Source organism: Xenopus laevis, chromosome 1S (assembly GCF_017654675.1).
Source record: "Xenopus laevis strain J_2021 chromosome 1S, Xenopus_laevis_v10.1, whole genome shotgun sequence".
NCBI lineage: Eukaryota > Metazoa > Chordata > Amphibia > Anura > Pipidae > Xenopus > Xenopus laevis.
Genome location: NC_054372.1, coordinates 132,921,131 through 132,948,017, shown reverse-complemented (window position 1 = coordinate 132,948,017; position 26,887 = coordinate 132,921,131). Strand labels below are relative to the sequence as shown.

Genomic DNA, 26,887 nt, shown 5'->3' with positions numbered 1-26,887 from the left:
TCAAAAATGTTAACAAATCAATTCACATCACTATATAAAAAAAGATGCCAGTTTACTATACATCTAGATCAGTCAGCAAGCTGCATACTGAAAATACTTATTGGCAAAGAGGACTAGGCATTACTATGAAATGAACATCTACTGTATATTCATAATTTGAAGATTTGAAGTTAAGTTGACAAATTCAGAAAAACCTCAAGAAACCAGCATCAGGCTACGGGTTTTGGGTCTTTCACAACAAGTATAGGGCCCAGAAGTTGACATCTCTGCCATATGCGACAATATATATGTGTACATATAAGTTTGTATTTACAAAAAAGTTTTCACATGGTCAAAACAAGTAGTTAGCCACAGCATTATTATTATTTACTTTTAATTTAAACTGATCACCATGAGTACTAGATACGTCAAAAGAGTTAACAGAGACAGTACAGTCCCTCTGTTAACGGCATTATATATTGTGACATTCCCGTTGATAGCTAGCAAATCCCCATAATAAGTCTTGTGTTTATTTCCATGAACTCATGGGATACAGCATGTGATGTAATGGAGCAAGGTGATTGGCAGCTTAATTGGAGACGCTGTACAGGATCAGGATTACTTTTGGCCCTGGGCTACCGATTCCTGGCAGATTTACTTACTGCAAATAGAAAATCTACAGGAAATATCATATTCTGATTAGTGAATGCACATTTAGTAATCATGGGTAATAAAACTCCCTCGGAATACTGGAGTTAAAGTAATAGGGGAATATTGCTGAAATACATTACACCATAGATTTTACACAGTGGTTTGCTGCAGTTGCAAGACATGGGTTTCTCTCTCAGGGGAGAACAAACTAAGCAGATTTAGTATCTCCTGGGTCGCTCATGCCATTAAACTCTAGGTTAGTACTACCAATTATGGCATTTTACATCAGTGTGATCTAAACTTTAAGCAGAGAAAATGTATCAAGATATGCATTAAGTGGAGGCAGAAACAACAAGTGTAATCCCACAGTTTTAACTCCCTTACTGCCTGTGTGCTGCCTGAAACTGAACATGAATCAACTTAATTTTCTGGAAGGCACAACACTTTAGAATAAGGGGCTAAACATGAATTCTGTGCCATCTTATTGCCAGCCAAAACATTAAAAAAGGATTATATAACTTAACAGAAGTTCATGCCACCAACACCCCAAACTTTTGTGCCTAACGGTAAGCAGCAGATTAACAAGTCACCAACCCCCTTGTTTTTTCTTGAGAATGGAGCTTGTATTCCATCTATCCTATTGGGGTTTTCCCCCTAAAGATTATACTGTGATAAATAGCATATAAAAGAAAGTCAGAGTGGAGTGTGGAATGTTCTGCTTTGCAGCATCTTTGCACTTTGCAACCTCCTTATGCTGTTAAGTTGCTTTTGTGCAACCATACTGTTCATAAGTTTGGACAAACAAGCCAACTTAAAAAACCTTGTAACCATATTCAAAGAATTAAAGGACAAGTCAGTTAAAAAAAAAAAAAAAAAAAAAAAATTACCTGCTCGCTGGTTTCCAGGCTGACCCACCACCCGACTACTTGTAGTCTGAGTTCTCCCATCCTTAATTTCAATTGTAAGCAGTGTCTTCATGTCAGTGTCCTCAGTCTCTTCTTGAGTGCCTGTGGTGGATTTGCAGGGATGTGTGGAGGATTGTAGGCTGCCTGGTTCCTCTGATACTGTATTGGCTACATCTGAGTTTTCAACAATCCTCCCCCTTTTTGTCATAGGTAGGGGAACTTTCAATTGGTCTTCGTGGTTCCTCCCACTATCCTGCCTGAGGATGAAGGAGCCTTGGCTTTGTGGAAGTCCTCTATTCACTTCCCTGGAGGATGTGCAGTGTCCTGTAGAGCTGTGAGATGAGGATCCTTTTAAGGACGTGCTCCTGGAATTGTTTAGCTCAGGTATGAAAGGGGATTTAAATGACTGTATTTTGTTAGTGCTCTGTGTCCCGGCTGTAGAAATTCCATCTAACCTGCGGCTACAGGGCCCTGAAACTGTACGAGTGACTTCTTGTTTAGTAACCAGTCTATCATTTTGTGCAGCTTTCTGGTTATTATCTTGTCCGACAGAGAATAGGGAATGCTGCTGCAGTACATGTGTTCCTTTAACTGGGGCTCTCTCAGCACGCATGCTTCCAAAACGGAAACCCAAGGCAGGAGTTATAGTGGAGGACTCCTCTGAAAACTTCTTCACTCTGTCCCTGACTGAATAAGCTCTTCTAAATGGCGCATTGGAGGTCTGATCATCTACAATACAAAACGGCAGGCATAATTGGCAACAGATTAAAAAAAATAGATTTTACAAAAAAGATGATGATTGGATTAGATACTGGAAGAAGTAAGGAAAAAAGTGTGGGGAGGGAGGTGATATTAAAGTGATAGTGACTCTAAAAAAATATTATTCAAAATATTAATGCAGATCAAAAGTTACCTATAGCTCATGTTGATCATTTTTCACTCACATTGCTTTTGTAAATCATTGTTACTCGAAGTTCCTAAACCTGACTGTTTTGCCAACCGGACTGTCCCTTCTCAACATGTCAGTTAGAGTTTCTAATGCTAATAGACTACTCAAGCTCAAATATGGCAGCCTCCTCAGAGAGGAACATGGGGGACCAGATGGGTAATGTAAAAGCATCTGTAAATACTTTTATGGCAAAATTATATATAGCATGCAAAGACAATGTTATGATAGATGTAAAAAAAAGGTTTTATTTCTGGTGTCAGTATCTCTTTGAGATAGCTAGAATAATGGGTAATAGATGTTATGTGTACATATAAAGCATGAAACACCAGGAGACAATGGTGGGGGTTCTGGAAGGAGAGGGCAGTGTGAGCCAGCAGTAAATATATAACTGGCAATTATTAAATAAAAAATATTTAACAAACAGTACAATTCTTTAAGAGTACATGGCCCCCTCTGCACCCCAAAGGAAAGAATTGTAATTGTTGGGAGAAGACTAGTGCAAATCTGAAATAATGAGTAATGGTGGGCTTTTGGTCAACAGCAAAGCTAAAAATACTGATTTAAAACACTGCAAGTGAATTAAAAGCATTGTTCACAGTCTTGTGCAATGGTAACACTATGCAGCATTGAAGAGAACACAACCGGAAATTCTTAGTGCTTCTGGAGAATCTCTTTTCCTAGAAGTTCTTCGATTTATCTTCTTCCTTGCTGTCAAATATAAGAGTTTATATGTGGCCAAACACAAGTACATTTAAGTTATATTTAATCAAGTGATCCTCAGGTTGATCAAAAAATTATGCAAATTATACTAATTGCACATGTATAGTCAATTATGCCTAACCAATGATAATGATGTTGCTGCATTCTGCCATAAGACAGTAAAGGGGGCCTTTTATCATTTACCATACTGGGTGGCCAACTCTCATGCAACTCTCTTAAAGTGGTGGTTTAGTTAACTTTATTATATTATAGAGTGGCAAATTCTAAGCAACTTTTCAATTGGTCTTCGTTATTTTTTATAGGTTTTTAATTATTTGCCTTTTTTCTACTGACTGTTTCCAGCTTTCAATAATTGCTCAGTAAAACTAAACATTTATTGTTATTGCTACTTTTAATTACTCATCTTTCAGTTAAGGCCTCGCCTATTCATATTACAGTCTCTTTTTCAATTCAGTGCATGTAATTTGGATCCTAGCAAACCAACTGCTGAGCTGCTGAATAAAAAGCTAAAATCACTCAAACTACAATAACACTCTCTGCACCATATTACAATTTAACTCAAAGGTTGACAACCCCTTTAAAGTAGTAGTAAAAGTATGTGATCTATTACGAGGAATGCTTAGGACCTTTGGCTTCCAGACCAGGGATCTTTCCATAATTTGGATCTCCTAACCTCAGTCTATTAAAAAAACATTCAAACATTAAATAAATCCAATATCATTGTTTTGCCACCAAGACATATGTATGCAGCCTCGTTGCAATAGGGTACAAGGTACTTTTTTTCATTTTTACAGAGGAAAAAAGGAAATCATTTTTAAAAGTAAGAATTATTCGCTTAAAATAGACTCCCTATATGTAATTTGGAGCTTTCTGGAGGAAGGGTTTCCAGATAAGAGATTCCATACTTGTATTCAAAATGCTTAAGCAAAGCTATCTTTGCACTGGCAACTAGTCTGACACTGTTGGCTAAAGTAACTGAACTGGAAGACTTAAGGTGGCGATAGTTTATGTGGGAGACGAGCTGACTGATATAGACTTGGATATTGGTTGGCTCGTTGATCAGGCTAGCCGGTGAAGGCACCCGAACATCAGCCATTGTTAGTGGTGAATGTTTCTGTCTGTACATCTGACGATTCAGCTCTACACGTATATATTGAAACGAATGATCTTTCTTGGAAAGATCTTTTCCAGGAAAGACTGTAATGTCTATGGCCACCTTTAGTGTGGTGTAGAGTTTTGAGAATGAACAAAGAACGGGTTAAACGGTGAACATGGAAAGGATTTAAATAAAAAACTACACTATGGAAGGAATAGGGTTAAACTGGGTAGTGGGGAAATAGAAAAATTTCACTAAAAAGGGACTAATCAAAATAATAAATGATGGTCCAAATTAATGTATAAGAGAAAGGTAGAAGGAGTAATTTCTCTCAATAAAAAACTAAATTTAGATTAAGTAATTTTCCAGTATTCATTTTCCGCACAGAATCATGGAAATAGATAGACATTCTTTTAACTGAAATGGAGCATGCATTGCTTCAGGGGACTTGGTGAAGCATGTTTACATTGCATGTCTTTCTTCTTGGACAAGACATTGTACATATTGCCAAGAAGAGCAGTAAGAAGCAGTCACAATGATGAATGCCAACAGAAAACCATTACAAATGCACAAGTACCAAGTGCTCTTTATAAATGATGTTCTTTATAATTACCTGAGTCCAGTTCAGTGTGTATATACTAGAGTCGTTCTTTTTTAGGGTCACTTCCTTCCTCTACATAAGTGCTGGGTGTGGCAGATGGAACAATGCACTGGGGGGAATTCCCAGAGGGTCTCTGTCTTTTCACTGATGTGTATTAGCTCTCCTATCCGTTCCGACTATTCTACCCCAGTAATACTTGCCAGAAAACAGAAGGAAGGCCAATGAATTCTATAGCTTCTCGTACTACACACAGTGACACAGAGCAGTATTTTGAGGTATGCTGTTTTAATGGCTTTCAAAATTAAAGGAGAACTAAACACCCAACCTAATGGCCGGCAGCCACGGAAATTGCAGAAGAGTTCCGAAACGGTGAAGATGGCACCCATGAGCTCAGCTGAACTGACTCTGCATTGAGGGGTAATTAAAGACTTAGGGGCATTTATAGGTATTAACACCTGTGCGGGGGGGGGATATGGAGGGTAGGGGTTTTCATTAGTTTGGGGGGTTTAGTTCTCCTTTAAGCGCATGTGTGCATTTATTTCTTTGTTTGCTCTCTTTTGGGTTCAGACACATTCAAACACTGGGCTCATCACATTCTGTTCAAAAGTATTATCACATAAGACCAATACTGTTATGTATAATTTCTTTAGCACTATAACCCTATCCTTAAAGGTCGCCATAGATGCACTGATAATATTGTACGAAATATGTACATGGTGGGAGATGAGCCGACTGATATTGGCAGAAGACTTGGATATCAGTTGTCTTGTGATCGGCTGAAGGAAAAATGTTATCGTACACCTTTGAAGGCACCAAAATGTTTCATACATTTTGTTGCTGTTACTAAGCAGCTGCCCTTCAGCATTTGAGAACATTAGAATGCATGCTTCAAATATGTTGAGACAGAGACAAGCATTGGGAAAAATGATTGATTCTGTTACTATAAAGCTAAAGGTGAGATAGCAGAAATGTACGTTCTTATGGAAATAACTTTTGCTCATGTTTCATTAGTAAAAACAGAATAGAATGGGCATATGTTGTCCCTAAAACAATTTTGATGAAGCAGGAGAATCAAATGAATTTTTATACCAGTGCTCAGTGGTTAGCAGTGCTTTTATTGCAGCACTAGGGTCCGGAGTTTAAGTTTAATCAGGGCACTGTCTGTTAAGGAGTGTGTAATACTTCTCCCTGTGTCTGTGTGGGTTTTCTCCAGGAACACCAGGTTATTACCAACACTCCAAAAATATATATGCAGGTTAAAGATCATAGGGACCCTGGGAAAAGGGAACAGAGATAGTAAGACCTAACAGATATGGATTGGTTTGAATCATGCACACCCTTCGCAGAATGCTGCATAAATATATCAGAGTTGTCTTTTTTGATTCTTGTCCTGACTGTCTAAGCTGCAATGGCATCATAAACTTCCTTTTGTCACTAGGCCATGCATCTAGCTGGATTGTTATAAGGGATCATAACATAAAGTAGTCTTGATCATTCAAATACAAAGCAATCACGTTATGCTTACTCAGGGGCCTACTACAGACACAAATGATCATACAATCTGGTAGGAACAATCATGATTGCATCAAGAATTTTACTCTCTTGGGCAGGCATTATTCTCCTTACCATAAATCTGACATGTAGTCAACATTATGTAAATGCAGTTACAACTGAAATATTCCTTTTTTATACCAACAGATAGATTCAGCCCTCTTAAACCTAAACAGATTGGTGATAACACAATTAAACCATAAATAGTACAAAAACATACATTAGTCCAAAACAGCTGGTAGAGTTTGCAGTAATACATATTTTTTATTGTTAGCTTCAGGTGCTAATGCAATGTTCCAAGTGCTACCTTTTACTTTTAGCATTACAAACTGCATGCCATCCCACTTCCCAAGAAAATAATTCCCAAGAGCTTTCAGTGGTGCCGAGCTGCATTAGTAGTAGTAAGTGTAGAAACACACTTATAAAACACTGCACCTATAAGTTGCATTTAACTCAGGCGCTGTATATTGCTTGTGTTAAAAATATGCCTGACCTATGCCATTATACAAAAAGCCCTGCATGCCAAGCCAAGAATTTCTGAAACTATATAAATGCAGGAGACTGTAATCAGAGCACATTTATACAGCTGCAGGACTTGTGTAAAAAAAAAAACTTATATTTTATAGCTGGTATATATTTGCTCTTCTCTAAAAACAAACTCATTAGGATTATTTAATAAATCTGTTTTTTTAATAATTATACCTAATCCCTGAGCTATTTTTTAATTTTTAGTTTTACAGGTGGTTAGTTTAATTTTAAGCATAAATTGCAGAAACGAGTTTCCACATGAAAAATGTGGCAGCATGATGAGATTTAGCAAATATTAGATAATAAATTCACCCATTTATACATTTTCAGGTTGTACTTCCACTTTTATATTTCCTTTATATTCAAAGCAAGTTAAAAAAAAACTCAGTAAAGGGTAAAATATAGTCAAAGTCAGAACTTCTCTCTCAAGAAAGAGACTTGTAGTACAGGTATGGGATCAGTTATCCAGAAAGTTCTGAATTACAGAAAGAGTCTCCTATGGACTCAATTTTATCCAAATAATCCAAATTTTAAAAAATTATTTCCTTTTTCTCTGTAGTAATAAAACAGTAACTTGTACTTGAGCCGAGCTAAGATATAATTAATCATTATTGGAGGCAAAACCAGTTTATTTAATGTTTACATGATTTTCTAGTTGACTGAATGTATGAAGGTCCAAATTACGGAAAGATCTGGAAAACCCCTCATCCCGAGCATTCTGAATAATAAGTTCCATACCTGTGTAACAATAGTTAAAAGCTGTACATTATATTATGGAGCCAAAGGTATTGCTGCCAATACAAACAGCCCAGTAAATGATTTCCTACCTATTGTACTGAACACGTAAAGATAAGGTTCACTAATGCATTTTATTTTTGGCAATCAAACCCTTAACACCAAATATTTGCACTAAATTTGAGTTCTTCCTGTGTGTTTCCTGCTCACAGTTTAAAGCAATGAAACCAAAAAGGAGACGGCAAATACGCTTAAAACTGATAAGTGGGGCACAATAGGTTAGTCAGTGTAATAAGCACTAAAGAATGTTAACAGATCAAGTGCTAAGATGTAACTATTGTACCCAAAGGAACAATGTAACCAAAATGCTGGGAGATGATGTTTCATTGGGTGCAATACTATAGACCTGTGCTCTGTACCTCTCCCTGCTCCAGGCTCTTGTTTAGACAGAGCTCTGCCTGTGTTTCCATGAAAGGAATAGCACTGGATGCTCCCCACTTTTGCATATTTTATCCCAATAAGGCTGGGAGATCAGTGCTCGTGTAGCTGTTCCCTCCCCCTCCTGCTCACGGTTTTAACTTTACTCTCGCCATTTGGGTGAAAAGTTCACTTTCTGCTGAACATGTTTTGGTTTTTGAACGTGAGAATCTTAAAACACCTCCTTCATTGCACTAACTGCAACTGACATTTTCTAAAAAAGGGATATTGCTGTTCAGTTTGGATCAAAGTAGATTAGAAATCACTGTTATAATTAGGTAATATCCAGGGCCAAAGTATGATCTTAATATATATGAAGCATAAAGCAGCAATTCTACATTATGTAAGAAGATCGTCTTGTGGAATTTAAAGGGGAACTATAGCAAAACTGCAGAAGCTTCATCATGCTGAAATAAGAAACTTTCTAAATAAAATAAATTGTTTATGTTCACGATCCCTCTCTCAGCGTCTGTTTCTCTTTATTCTGTCTTCATACAGCAGTTGGGTGTCAGATATTCATTGACAGTTAGATCCACTTTATATTATAGGGGGCTTCCTTTCCTAGCAGATGTATTAGAGCTCACTCAAATAACTCATTCCAGTACAAACAGAATCTAACAAATAACTGCCTTTTGCACAAATCCTTTTGCACAAATTAGGTGTGCTCCTCATTTACCTATATTTGTATATTTTGCACAAATCCTGCATGTAGAGAGACATGATGTCTGGTGAGCTCTAATACATCTAGACAAAAGGAGCCCCCCTATAAGATATATTGAATCTTACTGTCAATGAATATCTGACAACGAACTCCTGCATGAAGAGAGAATGAAGAGAAACATGCGCAGAGAGGGATAGTGAACATTAACTTGATTATTTTAGAAACAGTACAGAATTATTTTTAATCGATTATATTTAAACTTCTTATTACATACAGTATGATGAAGGTTAAATTAAATTTTCATTTTCGCGATAGTTCCCCTTTAACATTTTAGGGGGAATTTTCACAAATTACATTTTCCTTTATTTTGCTTTTATGAAACTTTCTTTGGGTACATTCTTCACAACGAATGTCTTTCTTTTAATGATAAATGAAAATGTCTTAATTCTTCGGATATCATGATCGCGTGCCTTTCTTACAGGTGATTACCATAGAATATCTTTTAAAGTCAACTGCTAAATTTAGCTTGCTAAAACAGCTACAATGATAATTTACAATGCTATAAATTCATACAGATGAGTCTACAAATGTCCCGCAGTAAGGCCAACATCCCACAGTAAATGGAAAAGCAGCTGCACCCGCTTTATATGGGCATTCATACATGCAAATTAAACCGTGCTCCCACTGAACTATATTTCTCTGTTGCCTATGCACACATACTTACTACTCTACAGAAGTATTTCACTTAAATACAATGGTGTATTATGCACAGCACACAGATACTGAATGTGTCAATATGCTGTAACGAACTGCAGAGGCTTAAAGGGGTTGTTCACCTTTAAATTAACTTTTAGAATGATGTAGAGAGTGATATTCTGAGACAATTTGCAATTGGCTTTTATTTATTATTATTTGTGGTTTTTGAGTTATTTAGCTTTTTATTCGGCAGCTCTCCAGTTTGCAATTACAGCAATCTGGTTGCTAGGGTCCAAATTACCCTAGTAACCATGTATTGATTGGAATGAGAGACTGGAATATGAATAGGAGAGGCCTGAATAGAAAGAGGTATTAAAAAAAGTAGCAATAACAATAAAATGTGTAGCCTTACAGAGCATTTGTTTTTAGATGGGGTCAATGACACCATTTGAAAGCTTGAACGAGTCAGAAGAAGAAGGTAAATAATTCAAACTATAATATATTTAAAATGAAGGGCAATTGAAAAGTTGCTTAGAATTAGCCATTCTATAACATACTCAAAACTTTAATAAATGATTGTGGGTTGCTAATGTGAGGTTGGAACAACATATGCATATCATAAATGCAAACCCGAGACCACACAGCTATTGTTTAATAACAACTCACCACAAACCCACCAAGCTTAAAAAAGTTCAACAGATGTAGGTTCAAGAGCTTGGACCTCCCTCATACATCTAAAAATAAACCATTTTACCAGATATTTCCTGAACAATTGGAGATTCTTTTTAATTTGGAAGGGGTTTCTGCACAAATACATTTAATTAAGAGCTTGACATATCCTGGCATATAACATCTTTTTGAGTTTAATAATACCCGCTGTCAAAACAACGTTACCAGGGAACATCTCATACAAAACACATTCTCATGCTCAAAGGGGAAAATGCACCCTATTTCTAAGTGTGGCTTTTTTCCTTTTATTATTTATATTTATGTTTTTAACAGGGAATTTCTTTAAAGAGAAGTATGTGTGTAAGAATGTTGCAATCATCTTGCCATGGAGAATGGTTGGTGCTGACTAGTGAATGGAACTGGAGTCAATAAAAAAACAAAAGGCAAAACAATACACTGTATGTGTATTATATACATGTTTATATACGTGTACTTGTTTTTCATTGGCTCCCTTCCATTCACGAATTTGTGCAGCCACCAATTTTGCTAGTAAGGGGACTGCAGTTTGTTCTTTCTGTGATGGTTGAAAGAAATGTTTAGGGGAACACAGATATTTTCGTTTTAGAAGGCTACCAATAGAAGTCTCTCCAGCCTTCTCTCTGGAGAACTGGATTATAATATATTAAAATATTACAATAATAAAATAACAAATGCACATAAAGCTTGCTTGTGATGTGCTTGTTTCACAGGTTTTACATCCTCTCTAATTCAAGTCATACATAATGAAACCCAACAAGAAGGGTATAAGCTTGCAACTTGAGAAATGACCATCCCCCATGCCCTTGAAAAAGTCTATTGCTAATAGGGATGCACCTAATCCAGAATTCTGCCTTTTTCAGCAGGATTCGCATTTGCCCAAATCCTTGTGACTGGCCGAACCAAATCAGAATCCTAATTTGAATATGCAAATTTAGGGCAGGGCAGGAAATCACGTGACTTTTCTCGTCACAAAACAAGTAAAAATGTTTTTCCAATTTTTCCTTTACTGGTCCTAATTTGCATATGCAAATTAGGATCCGGATTCTGTGCGGTATTCAGCCGAATCTTCTGTGAATCCCTAATTGCTAATCTAGAGCACACAAGTGCTCAATTGATGCCTTGCAAGTGTTTGCCTCACATCTACCCCCAGCACTTCTCGAACCCGAAGCCACGCATTGATGTAGCTGGCATCTACATAGGGCTAGCTACATTTGTGCCAGCAATGGACAACTTGTAAGGTCTAAGCTTTGTTTAGATAGCTTTTCAGCCATAAAAAATAACATTACAGGTGTTTTGGGAAAGAGGAAAGAAGGCAACTTACCGTAAACATGCTATATTTTCATATTCTCAAGTAGCTACAATCTTAAGTGTTACTAAATTAAATACTTTCATTACAATTTGCAGTTGATGAAGAGACACACAGTGGTTACTGGGCTCAAGATAAACACTGGCATTTACTGTCCCATTAAAAGAGCCTAGCAAGCTGCCAAAAGCCACATTATTCAGTATTTTGACCTAAAGATCAAGAAAAACATGCACGCTGTTAACCTAGGGCAATAGAGAAATTTAGTTTGGCACAAAGACAAAGTAAATTACACAGCACTGTGAGCTACAGTCCTTCAGCTGCTGTTATATTACAACTCCAAGCATACTAGGATAACTTGTAATAGTAATATTGGGAGAGTTGTTTCACAGCAGTTGGAGTACATCTGGCTGCATCAAAGCAGTACAGAGAACCTGCAGATCTCCAGCTGTTGTCAAGGTAAAGAAGAGAAGCCACATTCTGACATTCTTGTAAAACAGTAACAAAGCAGAAACCCTTACCTGGTTCAGAGAAGGGAGCTGCTGGTGTCACTACCTCTGGAAAAGATCCCTTGTTATCAGCTGCCAGCTAAAACAAATAAAGTATGTGTTATGTCCACTGCATGTAATGTTTATCCCTAAACTTCAAATTAACTCCACTGCAGAAAAAGAAGCAAGTTGATCAAACCGAACATTGCAGAGAGCATATCAGGAATGAAGGAGCTTGAATATCATTGTATCAGTACAAAGGTGCTGATCAATATGCTCAGTTATCCTGTGCAGCTTTGTGGTAAGCCCATGTTTTTATATTATCTGTTTAATCAAAGTGCTCTGTCAGCGATTAACTCTTCACTGTTAATGATCCCGTTTTCAAATGACCCATATATTAAACTTCAAAGTATTTCTGGTGACTAACATGCACTTAGTATTGTTACTGCAGATTACATCTACCCTGGGGGTTGATTGCATTCTTGGGATGTTAGCAGGGTTGGAAATAAAGGGTACAACAGAGGTAAAGTGACAGCTGTGAGCTAAGGATACTGAAGAAATTATATAAAAACATACCCTATAGTTGAGGTGAATACCAGCTCTGCCAGTCCATACTGGCAAAGGCTTTTCTTCTGACTTGACATTCTGTTTGTGGGAGGCCACATATGTATGTGGTGGTTCCTCTGTCCCAGAACCACTGCCCTCTGGTGTTGGCTCCATAAACACCTCATTTCTGCCATTGTGGGAGTTTCCTTCCAACTCTTCACTTACAGACAAGAGCTCTGTAGATTGACACTGTGATGAACTGGAAGGTTCTGATGAGGAAGATGTAAACGAAGAGGTGGACGAAGAGGTGGATGAAGAGGTTGAAGAAGACAATTGTTCCTTAGGAACCGTGAGGCGCAGCAGCATATCAGATTCTATTTCTGCAGGATAAAAACAAATGAAACAACTCTCATCATGCTGGGGCTTTATTTCAATTGCCAATAAACTGTGCAATAGGCACTCGCATCCACCTTCACAAGAAGTCTGTGGAATTAAGTCTCTCTGCAGGGGTGAGGGTACTTGGATCAGTTTCTAAAACAATAAGCCAAATGAAGTTGGACCAAAGTCCTTACAATGGTTAAATATGCACAATGCTTGCTTAAAGTCACATGGCAACTTACCTCTCATAGGATCTACAGTTTTATAAAAGTAAATTATGCACTTCCGCTAAAAGATGGCTAAAATTGCAAATTGTTACCACTAACTGGAGTGCAGCTTATATAAACCTGGTGATGCAGGGGCTGGACAAATTTCAGTAGTCAGACAAGGAGTGCAGAGACTGGTCCGACACATTTAGCTTTTAATAGCCATTAGTTTATGAAATACATCTTAAATCACTGAGAATGTATATATTAGTAACTTTTCAATATAGATTAAAACATTTTATTCACTGCATAAAAGAAACTGTTTCTGCGTGGAGGAAACCTTTAAAGCTAAATGAGTCTGCCCAACTGGCAATAAGTAAAATTTCATATGTTCAGCATCTGATCACTGCTACTTAAAGTGCTGAGGATTACATTAGTGATAGCTTAACACAATACCGCAGTATGCACCATAGTGGGCATAAGCAATTACTGCTTGAAGCATTATAGCAATGAATTTTAATCAAATATGGCTATATAAGTTATTTTAGGTTATGTTCCCAGACAAATACTATTGATCATTTAAAATCTATGCAGGCATCAAATGAAAACTTCCAGGTAGGTGCCCTACCATGTGTGTGGTCTTTGAAGCGACTTCTAGGTCATCTGTTGGGTGTCCCAGATAAAAATTGTGTTCACAGCTTTCATTGCTAAGTAAAACATGTACACAATGTCTGACAGATACTCTGTTTACAATTATTTCCTGGTAAGTCTATATTTGTATACATGAGCCAGTGTGTATAAGCAATGCTATATGTATATGTTAGAGAGGCAGAGAGGGTCAACTAGTTAAAAAAAACACATTTTTATTTAGCTCTAATGAAAATCCATCTACAGTTTCCAAGTAAGGGTTAAAACATGGAGCTACTACTAGTAGTAGCTACTTGTCACTGCTACAAAACACCAGAAAATACCCTGCATCGACAATACTGAGACTTGCCTCTGCTAAAACACACAGAGACAATTATCAGTAAATTGTCTGCAGTGTCAATTTTTGTAGCCATGACCAGAAGCACCTACTAGTAATTCTGTGCGTCTTCACCCTAAAGTGCCTCAAAGACACACATGGTGAATTTGCATTAACCCATTGTTGTTTGCAATGACCATGTGCATTTTCGCCCTTAAAGGAGAAGGAAAGGTTAAAACTAAGTAAGCCTTATCAGAAAGGTCCATCTAAATATACCAGTAAACCCTCAAAGTAATGCTGCTCTGAGTCCCCTGTCAAAAGAAACACTGCATTTCTTTCCTTCTATTGTGTACTCATGGGCTTCTGTATCAGACTTCCTGTTTTCAGCTTAAACCTCATTGCCCTGGGCAAGAGCATGCTCAGTTTGCTCCTCTCCCCCCACCCCTCCCTTATCTACTGTAATCTGAGCCCAGAGCAGGGAGAGACTCAGGCAGGAAGTGATGTCACACCACATTAATACTGCAGCTCCTATCCTAAACAAACAGAGAGATTCTAGAGCTTTATACTCAGGTATGGTAAAACATTCTACAGAATAAATATAACATTCTAGCTTGGACTATTGCAGCTCATCTATTGGCAATAAAATTCCTCTGTAGCTTTCCTTCTCCTTTAAGAGACACAGTACAAAGGAGATTGCTGAATGGCAAACTACAAACATGCTATCCATTTTCCCTACAGGTTCAATTATGTGGAGCGCTCACCTCCCCAAATCACACATTTGTAGTGCCAGGTGCTGTACTGTGAGACCCACTCCTGTCACTGGGTCAAAACAATATCCAGAAAAATGCCAGCAGCACACTGAGTCTAGTTGTAGTTGTGTTCAAAGATGAAAATTTATTAAGCCCATATGCAAGAAGGCCATTTTCCCTACAGTGAGACCAATGGAGGAAATGGTTTCTTTCCTCAAAGCAATAAGGTCTACTTCCAGTCATATTAATAAACATATTTATAAAAATAAATAAGGCTTGCTGTTCACAGTAACCATTCGTCTATAAACTGAAAAATAAGGCAAATGTAAACTCTAATTGCAAAGTAGAGTACATTTATCCTTTTATTACTTTAGAACCCAGAAAGAACTGTACATTATTAGGCTCACACTAAACAGGTTTTTTTAGTTTAGTGCAAAGTATATTCCATGATGCCCACACACTGAAGGATTGATCAGTATCTATCACTAGAAGTTCAGTGTACACTCAGCAGGCACATGGTTTGCCGTCATCACCTTTGGATCCTGCTATGTGGCTGCCACCATTCTGTGCACTCCTCAGTTCATGAATCTGAGCTCTAATTTTCTGCCTTTCTTCTAGGTCTTCTCTCTCCTGTGCCTGAAATAAACACAGCAGTCCATAAAGATAATGTACAAAGCCAACCCTGACAAGTTATGGTGCACGAGAAAGGTTTCAAAAGAGGTAGGAATATAGCATGAGCGTTCCAATGTGTTTTTCTGTTTTTTTAACGTAGGAGATAATCTGGTACATCACTCACAAAAAGCTAAGGAACAATGAAGAAGCAGAAGAAGGACATTAATAGGAAATCACTCTTAATGAGGGGAAATGGACAGAGAACAGGGCAGTTAACACCTACCTGTTTGGCTGCCTACTTATTGGGCTACAGATTAGAATGTTAAAGGGATACTGTCATGGGAAAAAAATTTTTTTGCAAGATGAACCAGTTAATAGTGCTGCTCCAGCAGAATTCTGCACTGAAATCCATTTCTCAAAAGAGCAAACAGATTTTGTTATATTCAATTTTGAAATCTGACATGGGGCTAGACATATTGTCAATTTGCCAGCTGCCCCAAGTCATGTTGACTTGTGCTCTGATAAACTTCAATCACTCTTTACTGTTGTACTGCAAGTTGGAGTGATATCACCCCCTCCCTTTTTTCCCCCAGCAGCCAAACAAAAGAACAATGGGAAGGTAACCAGATAACAGCTCCCTAACACAAGATAACAGATGCCTGGTAGATATAAGAACAGCACTCAATAGTAAAAACCCATGTCCCACTGAGACACATTCAGTTACATTGAGAAGGAAAAACAGCAGCCTGCCAGAAAGCATGTCTCTCCTAAAGTGCAAGCACAAGTCACATGACTGGGGGCAGCTGGGAAATTGACAAAATGTCTAGCCCCATGTCAGATTTCAAAATTGAATATAAAAAAATCTGTTTGCTCTTTTGAGAAATGGATTTCAGTGCAGAATTCTGCTGGAGTAGCACTATTAACTGATTCATTTTGAAAAAAATTTTTTTCCCATGACAGTATCCCTTTAAATTTATACTAAGAAAAGTCATAGGTGAGTTAATGGTGAAACACCCTGTAAAAGTGAATGAGCAAAGTTGTGAAGCAAAGGCAGTCTTTAACCCCTAAAAAAAAACAAACAAAAAAACAAAAACAAATGCATAGTAAATTCAGTTTATGCCAATGTAAATACATACTTTCACGTTTCCAGCCCAAAATCTGGACTGTGTGCGAACAGACTGGCAGATGTTGTGCATGTTGGTGCATACTAGAGCCAGGGTTAGAAGCTGTGGATTGGAATTTACTAGAATTGGCTGTCTGATAGACTTTATATGGACTGGCAGTCCAGATTTATTGATTATTTAGACTTATTTGCATATTAGGAAACAGCTTTTTATAAGCTACTTTGGAGGCAGAGGATTTTGCTGGTTTACAGGAAATTGCTCTATTAACAATATCCTGTAAGGGTGGTGTTAAGCTGGCCATAGATGCAAAGATCCAAATCAGATAGAATCCTCGAATGATCAAACTTCCCCATCTCCCGACCTGCCACTAACCATTCTGATCAAATAACGTAGTAAAAGAACAGATCAGCCACACTGGGCTAAGACCTGTTGGGATCGAAGAGATCTAGTTACAGTTCCCCAGACTTACTTCGAACGATGGTGTTTGAATGAATCCACTCCTCCTACAGCAGTCTCTCTCTTATATAGGAACATGATGTCACCGAAAGAGCCTACTAACCTCCCATATATTAAAGCTTGGGAGCAGGAATTAGGGACCACCCTATCCGAGGAGGACTGGTTGAGAGTGTGGGATAACTTGAAACATAGTTCAAGCAATGTAATAATGTTGGAAGCAGGTTATAAAGTGCTAATGCGCTGGTACTTAACACCCACGAGACTGGCAAAAATATATCATCTATCCAATGACCACTGCTTTAGAGGCTGCAGTACACCAGGGGCAATGGCACATATATGGTGGTTATGCCCCAGGGTAGTAAGATTCTGGGGGCGGGTATATCAAACAGCTAGACAAACGATAGCTAAATCTTGGAAATCTCCTAATGTTAACTTTGTAATGTTTAAAAACAAGATAGACTGGATTTTTGTAAACGAAAAACTAACAGGAATAACAACTGACAAGCTCCAGTTGGTACAAAAGGTCTGGCATCCATGGATATTATATAGATTTGGGGATAGACCCCCTGCCCAACTCCTTGCAGTATAACTCTCAAGTTTATAATTTCTAAAGCTGGCCATAGACGCAAAGATCCGATCGTATGAATCAACGTACGATCGGACTTTCCCATCTCCCGACCCTCCACTAACCATTCAGATCAAAGTCTTACCATTCCGATCAAATAAGAACAGATCACCCAATGTTCTGCCCCTGACAGCAATCGTACGATACTTATGTCTGACAACACTAGTGACAGTCTCCCTCTGAAAATCGTACGATCGGCAATACACGCAGAGATATTATCGGCAGGCGACAGAAATTTTGTAACCTGTACGATCGACCAAACGACCGATCTCCAACGGACGAAAAATGTCGGGACTCTCCACACATGGTCCGAAAATCGTACGAATCCACGATTCGTACGATTGGATCGTTGCGTCTATGGCCAGCTTAACAGACAGATGATTATCTTGCTCAACTATCCAGCTACAAGTCTCCACACCCCTGGTTTAGAAACCAGATGTGTTTTTGTTTAAGGTTTAAGTTTCAAATGTTAATTTACATACATACTTTTATAAAAGATGTTTGTAACTAAATTAATATGCATATAGGTTTACTTATATCATTATGGTCATAATGTAAAGTATATGTTATATCTCTGTAGCATCAATTGCATAGGTGATATACTGTGCAACTAACAAGGATTTTGACACAATAGAAAGGCAACACCATTATGGAATTGCTCACACTTCCTACAGTTGCATGACCTTGCTCTACCTGTACTTTATAAATGGATAAACGATTCTATTTCATATTTTTGATGCTAAATGATTACATACTATATTGTACACAAATGTCTAAACTTTTCAGAAATAAAAATTTTTAAAAAAAAAAAAAAAAAAAAAGAACAGTTCAGCCGATGTTCTGCCCCTGGCAGCAATCGTCTTCCGCTGAAAATCATCCGATCGGCAACACATGCAGAGAAATTATCGGCAGCCGACAGAAATCTTTTAACCTATCCAATCGACCAAACTACCGATCTCCATGGGACTAAAAATGTCGGGACTCTCTACACACGGTCTGAAAATTGTATGAATCAAGGATTCGTACGATCTGATCTTTGCGTCTATGGCCAGCTTTACACTATACACACATGCCTTTTGAATTACTTATATTTTTGTTCAGCAGCTATACGGTTTGCAATTTACCCTAGCAGGGTCGGACTGCTGGGTGCAGGGCCCACCAGGATGCTGCACCAGGAGCCCCCACACCCTCCCAAGGGGCCCCGCCGATCCCCACTCACTTGAGGTGCCCGCCACACCCCCTCCCTCATGTAGATGCAACTCTCCAGCAGCGCCTCGGGGAAGGAAAATCAGCATCTTGGAGTGCCGGCGGGGATCAGGTTGGGCTGGAGGGGCTCCCTAGGGCAGGGGTCCACCGGGTTTTTCCCAATGTGTCCCACCGGCCCAGTACCCTAGCAAAAAGCCAGTGGTTTAAATGAGAGACTGGATTTTAAATAGGAGAAGGCCTTAATGGAAAGATAAATTAAAATAACAATAAAATAACAATTATAAAATATGGAGCCTCACAGGATAATTGGTTTTTTTTTACTGCCAGGGTTAGCTACCTGCATTTTAAAAAGCTGAAAATAGGCAAAAAAAGAATTATTCTAAAACTTTAAAAAAAAAAATCAAGACCAACTGAAACATTCTTAATAGGACATAGAATATGAAAAATGAGACTGTATACCTTTCTTTAGATTAACTTTTTTATCTTTTGTGATTTCATTATTTTGATTCTAGTTTAGCAGCTTTCCGATTTGTAATTTCAGCAAATATGTTGCTGCTAGGGTCCAATGTTACACAGAAAAAAAAAATCAATTTATTTCCGTATGAAAAACTGTTTAAAAATTACACTATGTCCGTGCCCCATTGAATTGTACAATGGTAGTAAGTAAACCACCGCAGGAGATTACCTTGGCTGCCATTAAACATATGACCCAGCACATTGCTAACCATTGTGACAGTCCTTATACATTTACAGAAGGAGTGAAACAATGTTATTATACTTTATATGAAATAAGCTTTATACTATTACTACCAAAATTACAGATATACCATTGTTGTTCTTATATGTGAATGTGTAACACTCTCCCTTGATGCCTGCTGCCTCACAAGAAGTTGACAATAATGCTGATCACATTGTAAAATGCCACCTATTATTACAAGGCAGAGAATGGGACAGTTATGAATCTGCTTAACGCAATAACCACCCCAGTAATATAGCCGATTGATTACCTGTAGATTAGGGCTCTTAAAATTGTGTTAACACTAATAAGTATACTTCTTAGGCACGTTACCTTCCTACTGTCACTTACCAAAGACGGCACAATGTCCCCAACAGCATCTTGGCTTTTGAAGACTAGCTTTCCATTGTCTTGGTCATTGCTTTGTCTAATCGCCATCCCTCCCAGCGATGCAGCTGAAAATCCAGCAGGGAGTATGTGAGTTACCAAACAAGACACCATATATCTAGTCATAGGGCACCTAGCATATTCCAGTTGTTACTCAAACTACTTTTGGACAGCCTAGTCTGGTCTTTAGGTTTTCTGTTTACATGGATACCTCAAAAAGGTGGTGGAATCCGCAAAAAAAAAATTAAAATAATTTCCAAATAAAAATTGTAATTCTAAAATTTCAAGGTGCAGACTTTTATAATGTTTTCTTTTATATAGTGTTCACAAATTTTACCATTGTCTAGCCAACACTGTGAGATGAGAACACAGAAATATGGCAAGAAGAGTACATGTAATTTCATAAATAAAATATATTCACATTAAATCACTTCATTCGCCAATTCTTATACTTTCACATTCCAGAAACATGTGCAGTCCTAAAACAATCAGCAATATTTTATCTCCCACAGACAAAACGTGTTAGAAAACTCCTGCATGTAAAACTGTAAATGCAGCTTCAAGGACTAAGTATACTAACCCCTAATAGAGCCCACACTCCAGTTGGGGGTAACAGTAGCTTTTTTTAATTGCCTCCACCAGTGCTAGGTCACCCACACCAGGAGGGAGTTCCTGGTGCGCGCAGTCATTTTGGGGCACGCACATTATACACATGTGAGGGACATCAAAATCGCATTTGCGCAGGCGCTCTAACTGACGTGGCCAGTTACACCAGGAGCTCCCTCCCAGTTTGAGTGTCCTAGCAATGGCGGGGGGGGGGGGGATTTTAAAAAAAAAAATACTGTTACCCCCAACCGGAGCACAGGATCTGTCAGCCCACACTTTTGATTCTGATTTAAAGGGGTTGTTCACCTTCAAGCAACTTGTTGTTTTCAGATAGATCACCATAAATAACGACTTTTTCAAATGACTTTCCATCTTCTATTTGTGACAGTTTTTCTAATTTTGAAGTGTAAAGTGTCCTTTTTCAATTCTGGAACAGCTCGGGGGGGGGGTCGCCGACCCTGTAAACTTTTCTAAATTGATACATTTAGTTGATACATTTCTTATCTTTGTCCCAGCTGAGCAGAATCTCTGGGTTTCATTACAGGCGGCTGTTAGAATTGATACAATAGTTGCCAACACTCCAGAAATGCTGCTAAAAAATATATCAACTAAATGTTGCAGAATTGTAATAGTTTAGAGTCTGCATTAGAATTAATGAGCTGCCAGACTCCAACACCAGAGACATGCAAGTTTAAAGGTGAATGTTTAAGTTTAAACTTAGATTTTGGAAAAACAGTAAAAAAATTAATAATGGAAAGTAATTGGAAAAAGTGTTCTGGGGAACAATCTAAAAATAAAAGAATTGAAAAAAGTGTTTGGAAGGTGAACAAACCCTTTAACCAATATATTGGCATACAGTTATTGAAAGGTGTTTTTAAAGAAAATCTGATTTACCCTCAATTTCATCATTTCGCACTTTTCGAATAGCTGCTCTGATCAGCTTTCTCTCCTCATATTCTTTGGAATGTCGGAGCTACAAGATATAATACATTTATAAGTGTGCACTTCATAACCTTGAAAGAGAGGGTTATCGCCTCCTCCAACCATCTGGCAAGTGGAATCCGTTTTCAAAATGTTGATGCGCCATCTACTGGCGACTAAATTGTTTGCAATAGTAACTACTATGGGTTTTTATATTGCAATCTTTACAATGGGATGAAGGAAAGAGATAATTATCAAGCTGTATTTATATAGTGCTGATGTTACATTGTGCATTGCAGAAACAAGAACATACAAACAGATCACAGATCCTTGTTCAGAACTGAAGCCAGGCTCACTGTCCTGAAAGATAACAGTGCTAACCAGTTAACTACTGTTCAGTTCTGCCAGTGATTCTTAAAAAAAAAATATCTTCAGCAAATGTATTTATCAATACTGTTAAATATAAACCAGTGTGAAGATCCAACAAATATCTATTATGGCTGAATTTAAATAACTATATGAGAATTTCTGTTAGGTGTTCACAGCAATATTAGGTAACATATATTGGTACATACCAGAGATGTCAGCTCCTCCAGATCACCGATATTCTGAAGCCTTACAGCTAGGGCATTCAGTGCTCTCTGCTGTTGTTCCTCTCTGTTAGCCCTGCAGGAATACAAACCCCCGCTTACCGAAGCAGCTTACAATAAATTACAACAGAGAAGAGTGGATTATATTGGGCTCATCCTTTTCTCATCTGGAGTTTTACAACACATGTCGATACACATAGGATTTACAGCTTACATGGTCAACTCTGACCTAGAGAATTGGCATATATAACTGGAATCCAGATCTATGACAACACCTTAACGTTATGCAAGTTTTTTTGCTGGAAGATATACCCTTAAACAGGTGATTGTGAAGGTTTATTTTTAGAAGATTATTTAAGATTTATTGAAATGCCTTGTCAAATTTCCAGTGAAACATTTATCTGTACATAAAGATTACTGAAGGTCGGATTTTTTTCCTTCTACTTCAAAATGTGTTTTCTGGCAATCAGGATTGTTCTTGCATTTTCTTGCTTAAGACTAAAATCTCAGGGACTAGTCAAACCGATGGGCACCCCAGCAGTACTTTAAATGAAAAGTTGTTTTTGGGGGGGGGGGCAATTTGTTAGAACCTGGCTCCTAGTACAGACCACAAAACGGATAGTTCAATTTAGTAATTTGTTTAGAGCTAAGAGTTCCCTGAATTAGGTTATTAACCTGTTTTTCCCCTTCTGTAAACGGAGTTCATTTTCACTATAAAAAAAACCCCCACACAAAAACACCAAAATTATAGTATTTACATTGGTAGCTAAACTACCCTCTTGACAACAGTAAATCTATGTTTGAAATGTAAAGTGATTGCTTATCCTGTTTTTTTTCCCTCCCAATCAGACGTAAACTAAGCATTTTACAAGACAGGAATAAGTCACTTTTGGGTATAATAGTGTCCAATGAATTTCAAGAATAACTAAAGCATGATGTTCCAATTACTGTAATTTTAGTTTTGTTTAGTGCCGTCTGTGCTTTTCACCAGCAGAAGGCACTACAGTGTTTAGGCAGTAAAGTTTCCTTACTGCCAGAACAGGGGGATTCATACAGATGTGTAGGAAGCACAAAACCCCATTTCACCAACATCTTTTATGGTCCACTTTGTAGAAGAGTCCCTATTATGAAAATGAATTAAAACTGCAAATCAACAGAGGACACTTAACACTGCTATGTCTAGTAAAGCAGGTGACAGTGATAGGACTTTACTTCTAGAGTATAGCTTTTGCATGGCAATGAACTCTATGTTCATATGAAGAAACCAGTACATAAGGACACCAAAGAATGACATGTTTACTAGGTGTGTGTGGATTTTCACTTCTTGCATAGAATGTGGCATGGAGAACTAGAGCTTACCTCTACTAAACAGAAGAAGAAATATGGGGATAATATAATAGATAGGGTAGAGGTTGCTACTTATCTAGTAACCTATAGCAACAAATCAGCAGGTAGTGTTACTGTTCAGCTGTTTAAAAAACAAATGTCTGACTGGTTGGTATGGGTAAGTAGATGTGGGCATTATCTTACCCTCAAAAGCCTCTACCTTACTTTGCTTTTATTATAGTATACTTTATCTACTTTTCCAACACAAGCTACTAGTATCCTCATCTTGATAACTGACCCTGGCTGGTTCTCTTTATCCTCCTGTTCATTGCTCCTCTCTGATCGAAACCGTTTGGATGCCAGTGCCTCCTCACATCTCTCCATCTCCTTTCTACGCAGTTCACGGATTGCTGTTCGAATCTCTTTCCGCTCTGCCAAGTCCAGTGTCACCTCCAGCTGTGTAAGAGAGTTTTAATTTTTTAACGATGTCTGAATTCTGAATTCTTTACATTTACATACAGTCTACAAATCTCAGGCTTATAACTTAGTGGCTAGTGCTTAACTACCCTAGCAATCAGGCAGCAGTTTAAAGATAAATAAGAGAGGGTCTGATGGATGATAAATAGGAGCGGCATTATAAACATATAAAGATTAAGAATAATACTAAAATCAAAGCAACTGTGCCAATCAATCAGGAATTCAGTTGGCAGTCTAGAAAAGAGGCAAAATAGGAATGCAAATGACAACGGATACAAAGTAAACTTTTGTTCAGACATGAACGTTTCTGTTATATATTCAATTATGGTTCATATTCATCTACCAAAAGCTCAACCAGTGGTAAAGCTGCAAAGATACAGGCTTCAAATAATATAAGTAGTTCATTTGTAAAAATTTTCTTTTTTTTTTTTTTTTTTAAATCAGCACCAAGTCAAAAAAGTTTACAGGATCCAGACTTACACAGTCCCCAGTTTTACACACTGGCAAGTTAATGTGATATTACTCATTCAATTCTCATTTCAGTTTTTGTTCAGTAAACACACAGTGCCTAAATGAAGTCTGAAGACACAGCTTTAGAAATATTGTCCCCAGTGGCTCCATGAAAGTCATATTCTGGTGTCACTGGAGCTGTATCCATGCCTAGATTATTGGGGTTAATGCAGCAACAAATTTGCACTTGGGCCCCATCATGTGTAACACCCCACCTCGTTACTGTGGCTTGTCACCTTCTAGCAGACCTCATGAGATGGGTATAAGAGACACTGTGTAGTCACAGCCCCCTACCCTTAATATTTACTTCACCAAATTAATTTCTCAGGTCAGCTTGCCCATATTGCTTGTTGTTTATGCTACTATTTATGTAGGACCATCTGGCCTAAATAAAAGGGCATTGTATTTATTATAAGGATAAAAACCTCAAAATTATGCTGGGGCTGAAGATTCTACAAGAGAAAAATATGCAACATTCTTTACTTGCATACCGGTATATGCATTTCTACATAAGAGTAGGAGCTATAACATTCTTCACAAACATGAGCACATCAGATGAGTCTATGCCAAGCAAGTCATACTGCTGTTCCTACACATGTATAAATGTAAATTTGCTAACAAGGAGCACACTTTTCTTGTCACAGTCATACATATTAGAGAGAGACATTTCTTAACATGACATTTAACATGTCATTTTATAAAAAGTCACAAGCATTATCGATAATGATGCAAAAAAAGAAAATGCATAAAAAAAAAAAGACAGGGGAGAGGTGAATCAGGGGTAGAAGTTGAAGAAAAACATCCCTAGATCACAACAGGGAGCCCACCAGCTCCTGGTGCAGGCAGCCATGTTGTCACACTAAGCAAAGTATCACAGCTCTCAATCATTAGGCCATGCCACTCATAACAGGGGACATTTTTTTTCAAATACTACCGTATACACTCGAGTATAAGCCGAGGTACCTAATTTTACCTACAAAAACTTGTAAAAAGTATTGACTCGAGTATAAGCCTAGGGGTGAGAAATGCATTTTAGGACACACACTCCTGCGTGCACTCTGCTAGGGAAGAACTCGCCTCTTACTTACTGATCCGAAGAGGCTGCAGTCACAGCTCTGTGCTGCCCACACTTGCTGTTGTAAAGGTATACATACATTACATACACATATACATTATATACACATACATTACATACATACATTACATACAAACATACAGCAAGTGTCGGGCCAGTGCTGCACCATACACAGCCAGCTAAGGCAATGAGACACTCACAAGCTCGCACCCCCACAGGCTCAGCCCACTCTACACACGAGCGGAGGGATAAACCTGCCTCTGCGTTGGAGCATCTGGATCTCCAGAAGCCTGCCCCCCTATCCCTGGCCCAGAACACCAGCCTGCGCACTTACTTGGTCACAGCTCATCTCTAGCATGAGTCCCTGCAGGCGCCGCAGGACTGCAGAGGTGGGGAGGCTGCAGTAGGAGGAACTACGCCCATCACCATGCTGCCCGCTGCCTCTGATGACATCACGTGATGAAGGCACTGTGAGTGAGCGGGAGGTGCAGGCCGGGTAGGTGAATGGTGTGCGCACGCAGGAGCATGTGTTCTGCTGAAGCGCAGCCATTCGCGTCACTGACTCTAGTATAAGCTGAAGTAGACTTTTCAGCACATTTTGGGTGCTGAAAAACACGGCTTATACTATATATATATATATATATATATATATATATATATATATATATATATATATATGGTAATTTTCCCTCAATCGGAGTGTGGGCTCCGTTAGCCTGAACCTCAGTGGAGGATTTTTTTTTATTTTTTTTTTGGTGCCATTTAATACAATAGTTAACTTTAGACCATTTTATTTCTGGATTTGGCACTTTGACACTTTTGACACTAATGCTGGATTTGGTTTTCAGCAGCATCCTAAAATTGTGGATTTGGTGTATTCTTAATCAATTAATTATGGCTTATATTTCTTTTCAGTCCCTTTCTTATTACACTAGTAGACCTTTCAAAATTAAAGGAAGGGAGGTTATATCTTTATGTGCACAAAAATACCTTTTAATACAGCGAAAATTTATTTTTTTGAAGTCATCATCATGATAGATATTTTAGAGCATTTCAAGAAATGGGGGCAGAATAATACAGAAGGCTACTTTTGCATTTTTCCCCTTCTGGGCAAATAGGAGATTTATTCATATTTAACAGTTTTGCTTTTCTCTGGATCAACTAAAAAGTAAGTAGGATTTACATAAGCCCAGGTTTAACTTTATGGTCATGTGTATCGTTTTGAATCTACGCTCTTGTTTAACACCTGTTTGCATACCTAAAACACTTGTGCTATTGCACGAATATCCAGCTGGAGGTTCATAGGCTTGATGTGACCTTCCTGGGGATTTTTATGGAACAGAGC

The 26,887-nt window shown here is 38.1% G+C and overlaps 1 protein-coding gene across 2 annotated transcripts in view; it reads right to left on the bottom strand.

Moving 5' to 3' along the window:
• Positions 1-26,887, bottom strand: part of smtn.S (smoothelin S homeolog) — a 76,582-nt gene that overhangs the window by 22,363 nt on the left and 27,332 nt on the right. For both annotated transcript variants that reach the window (XM_018239347.2, NM_001095933.1), the window contains 8 exon segments: positions 23,779-23,936; positions 22,140-22,230; positions 21,538-21,616; positions 20,002-20,105; positions 15,425-15,527; positions 12,625-12,974; positions 12,082-12,148; positions 1,518-2,264 (listed from right to left, as the gene is read on the bottom strand). In XM_018239347.2, the coding sequence (XP_018094836.1) occupies positions 1,518-2,264; positions 12,082-12,148; positions 12,625-12,974; positions 15,425-15,527; positions 20,002-20,105; positions 21,538-21,616; positions 22,140-22,230; positions 23,779-23,936 (1,699 nt within the window).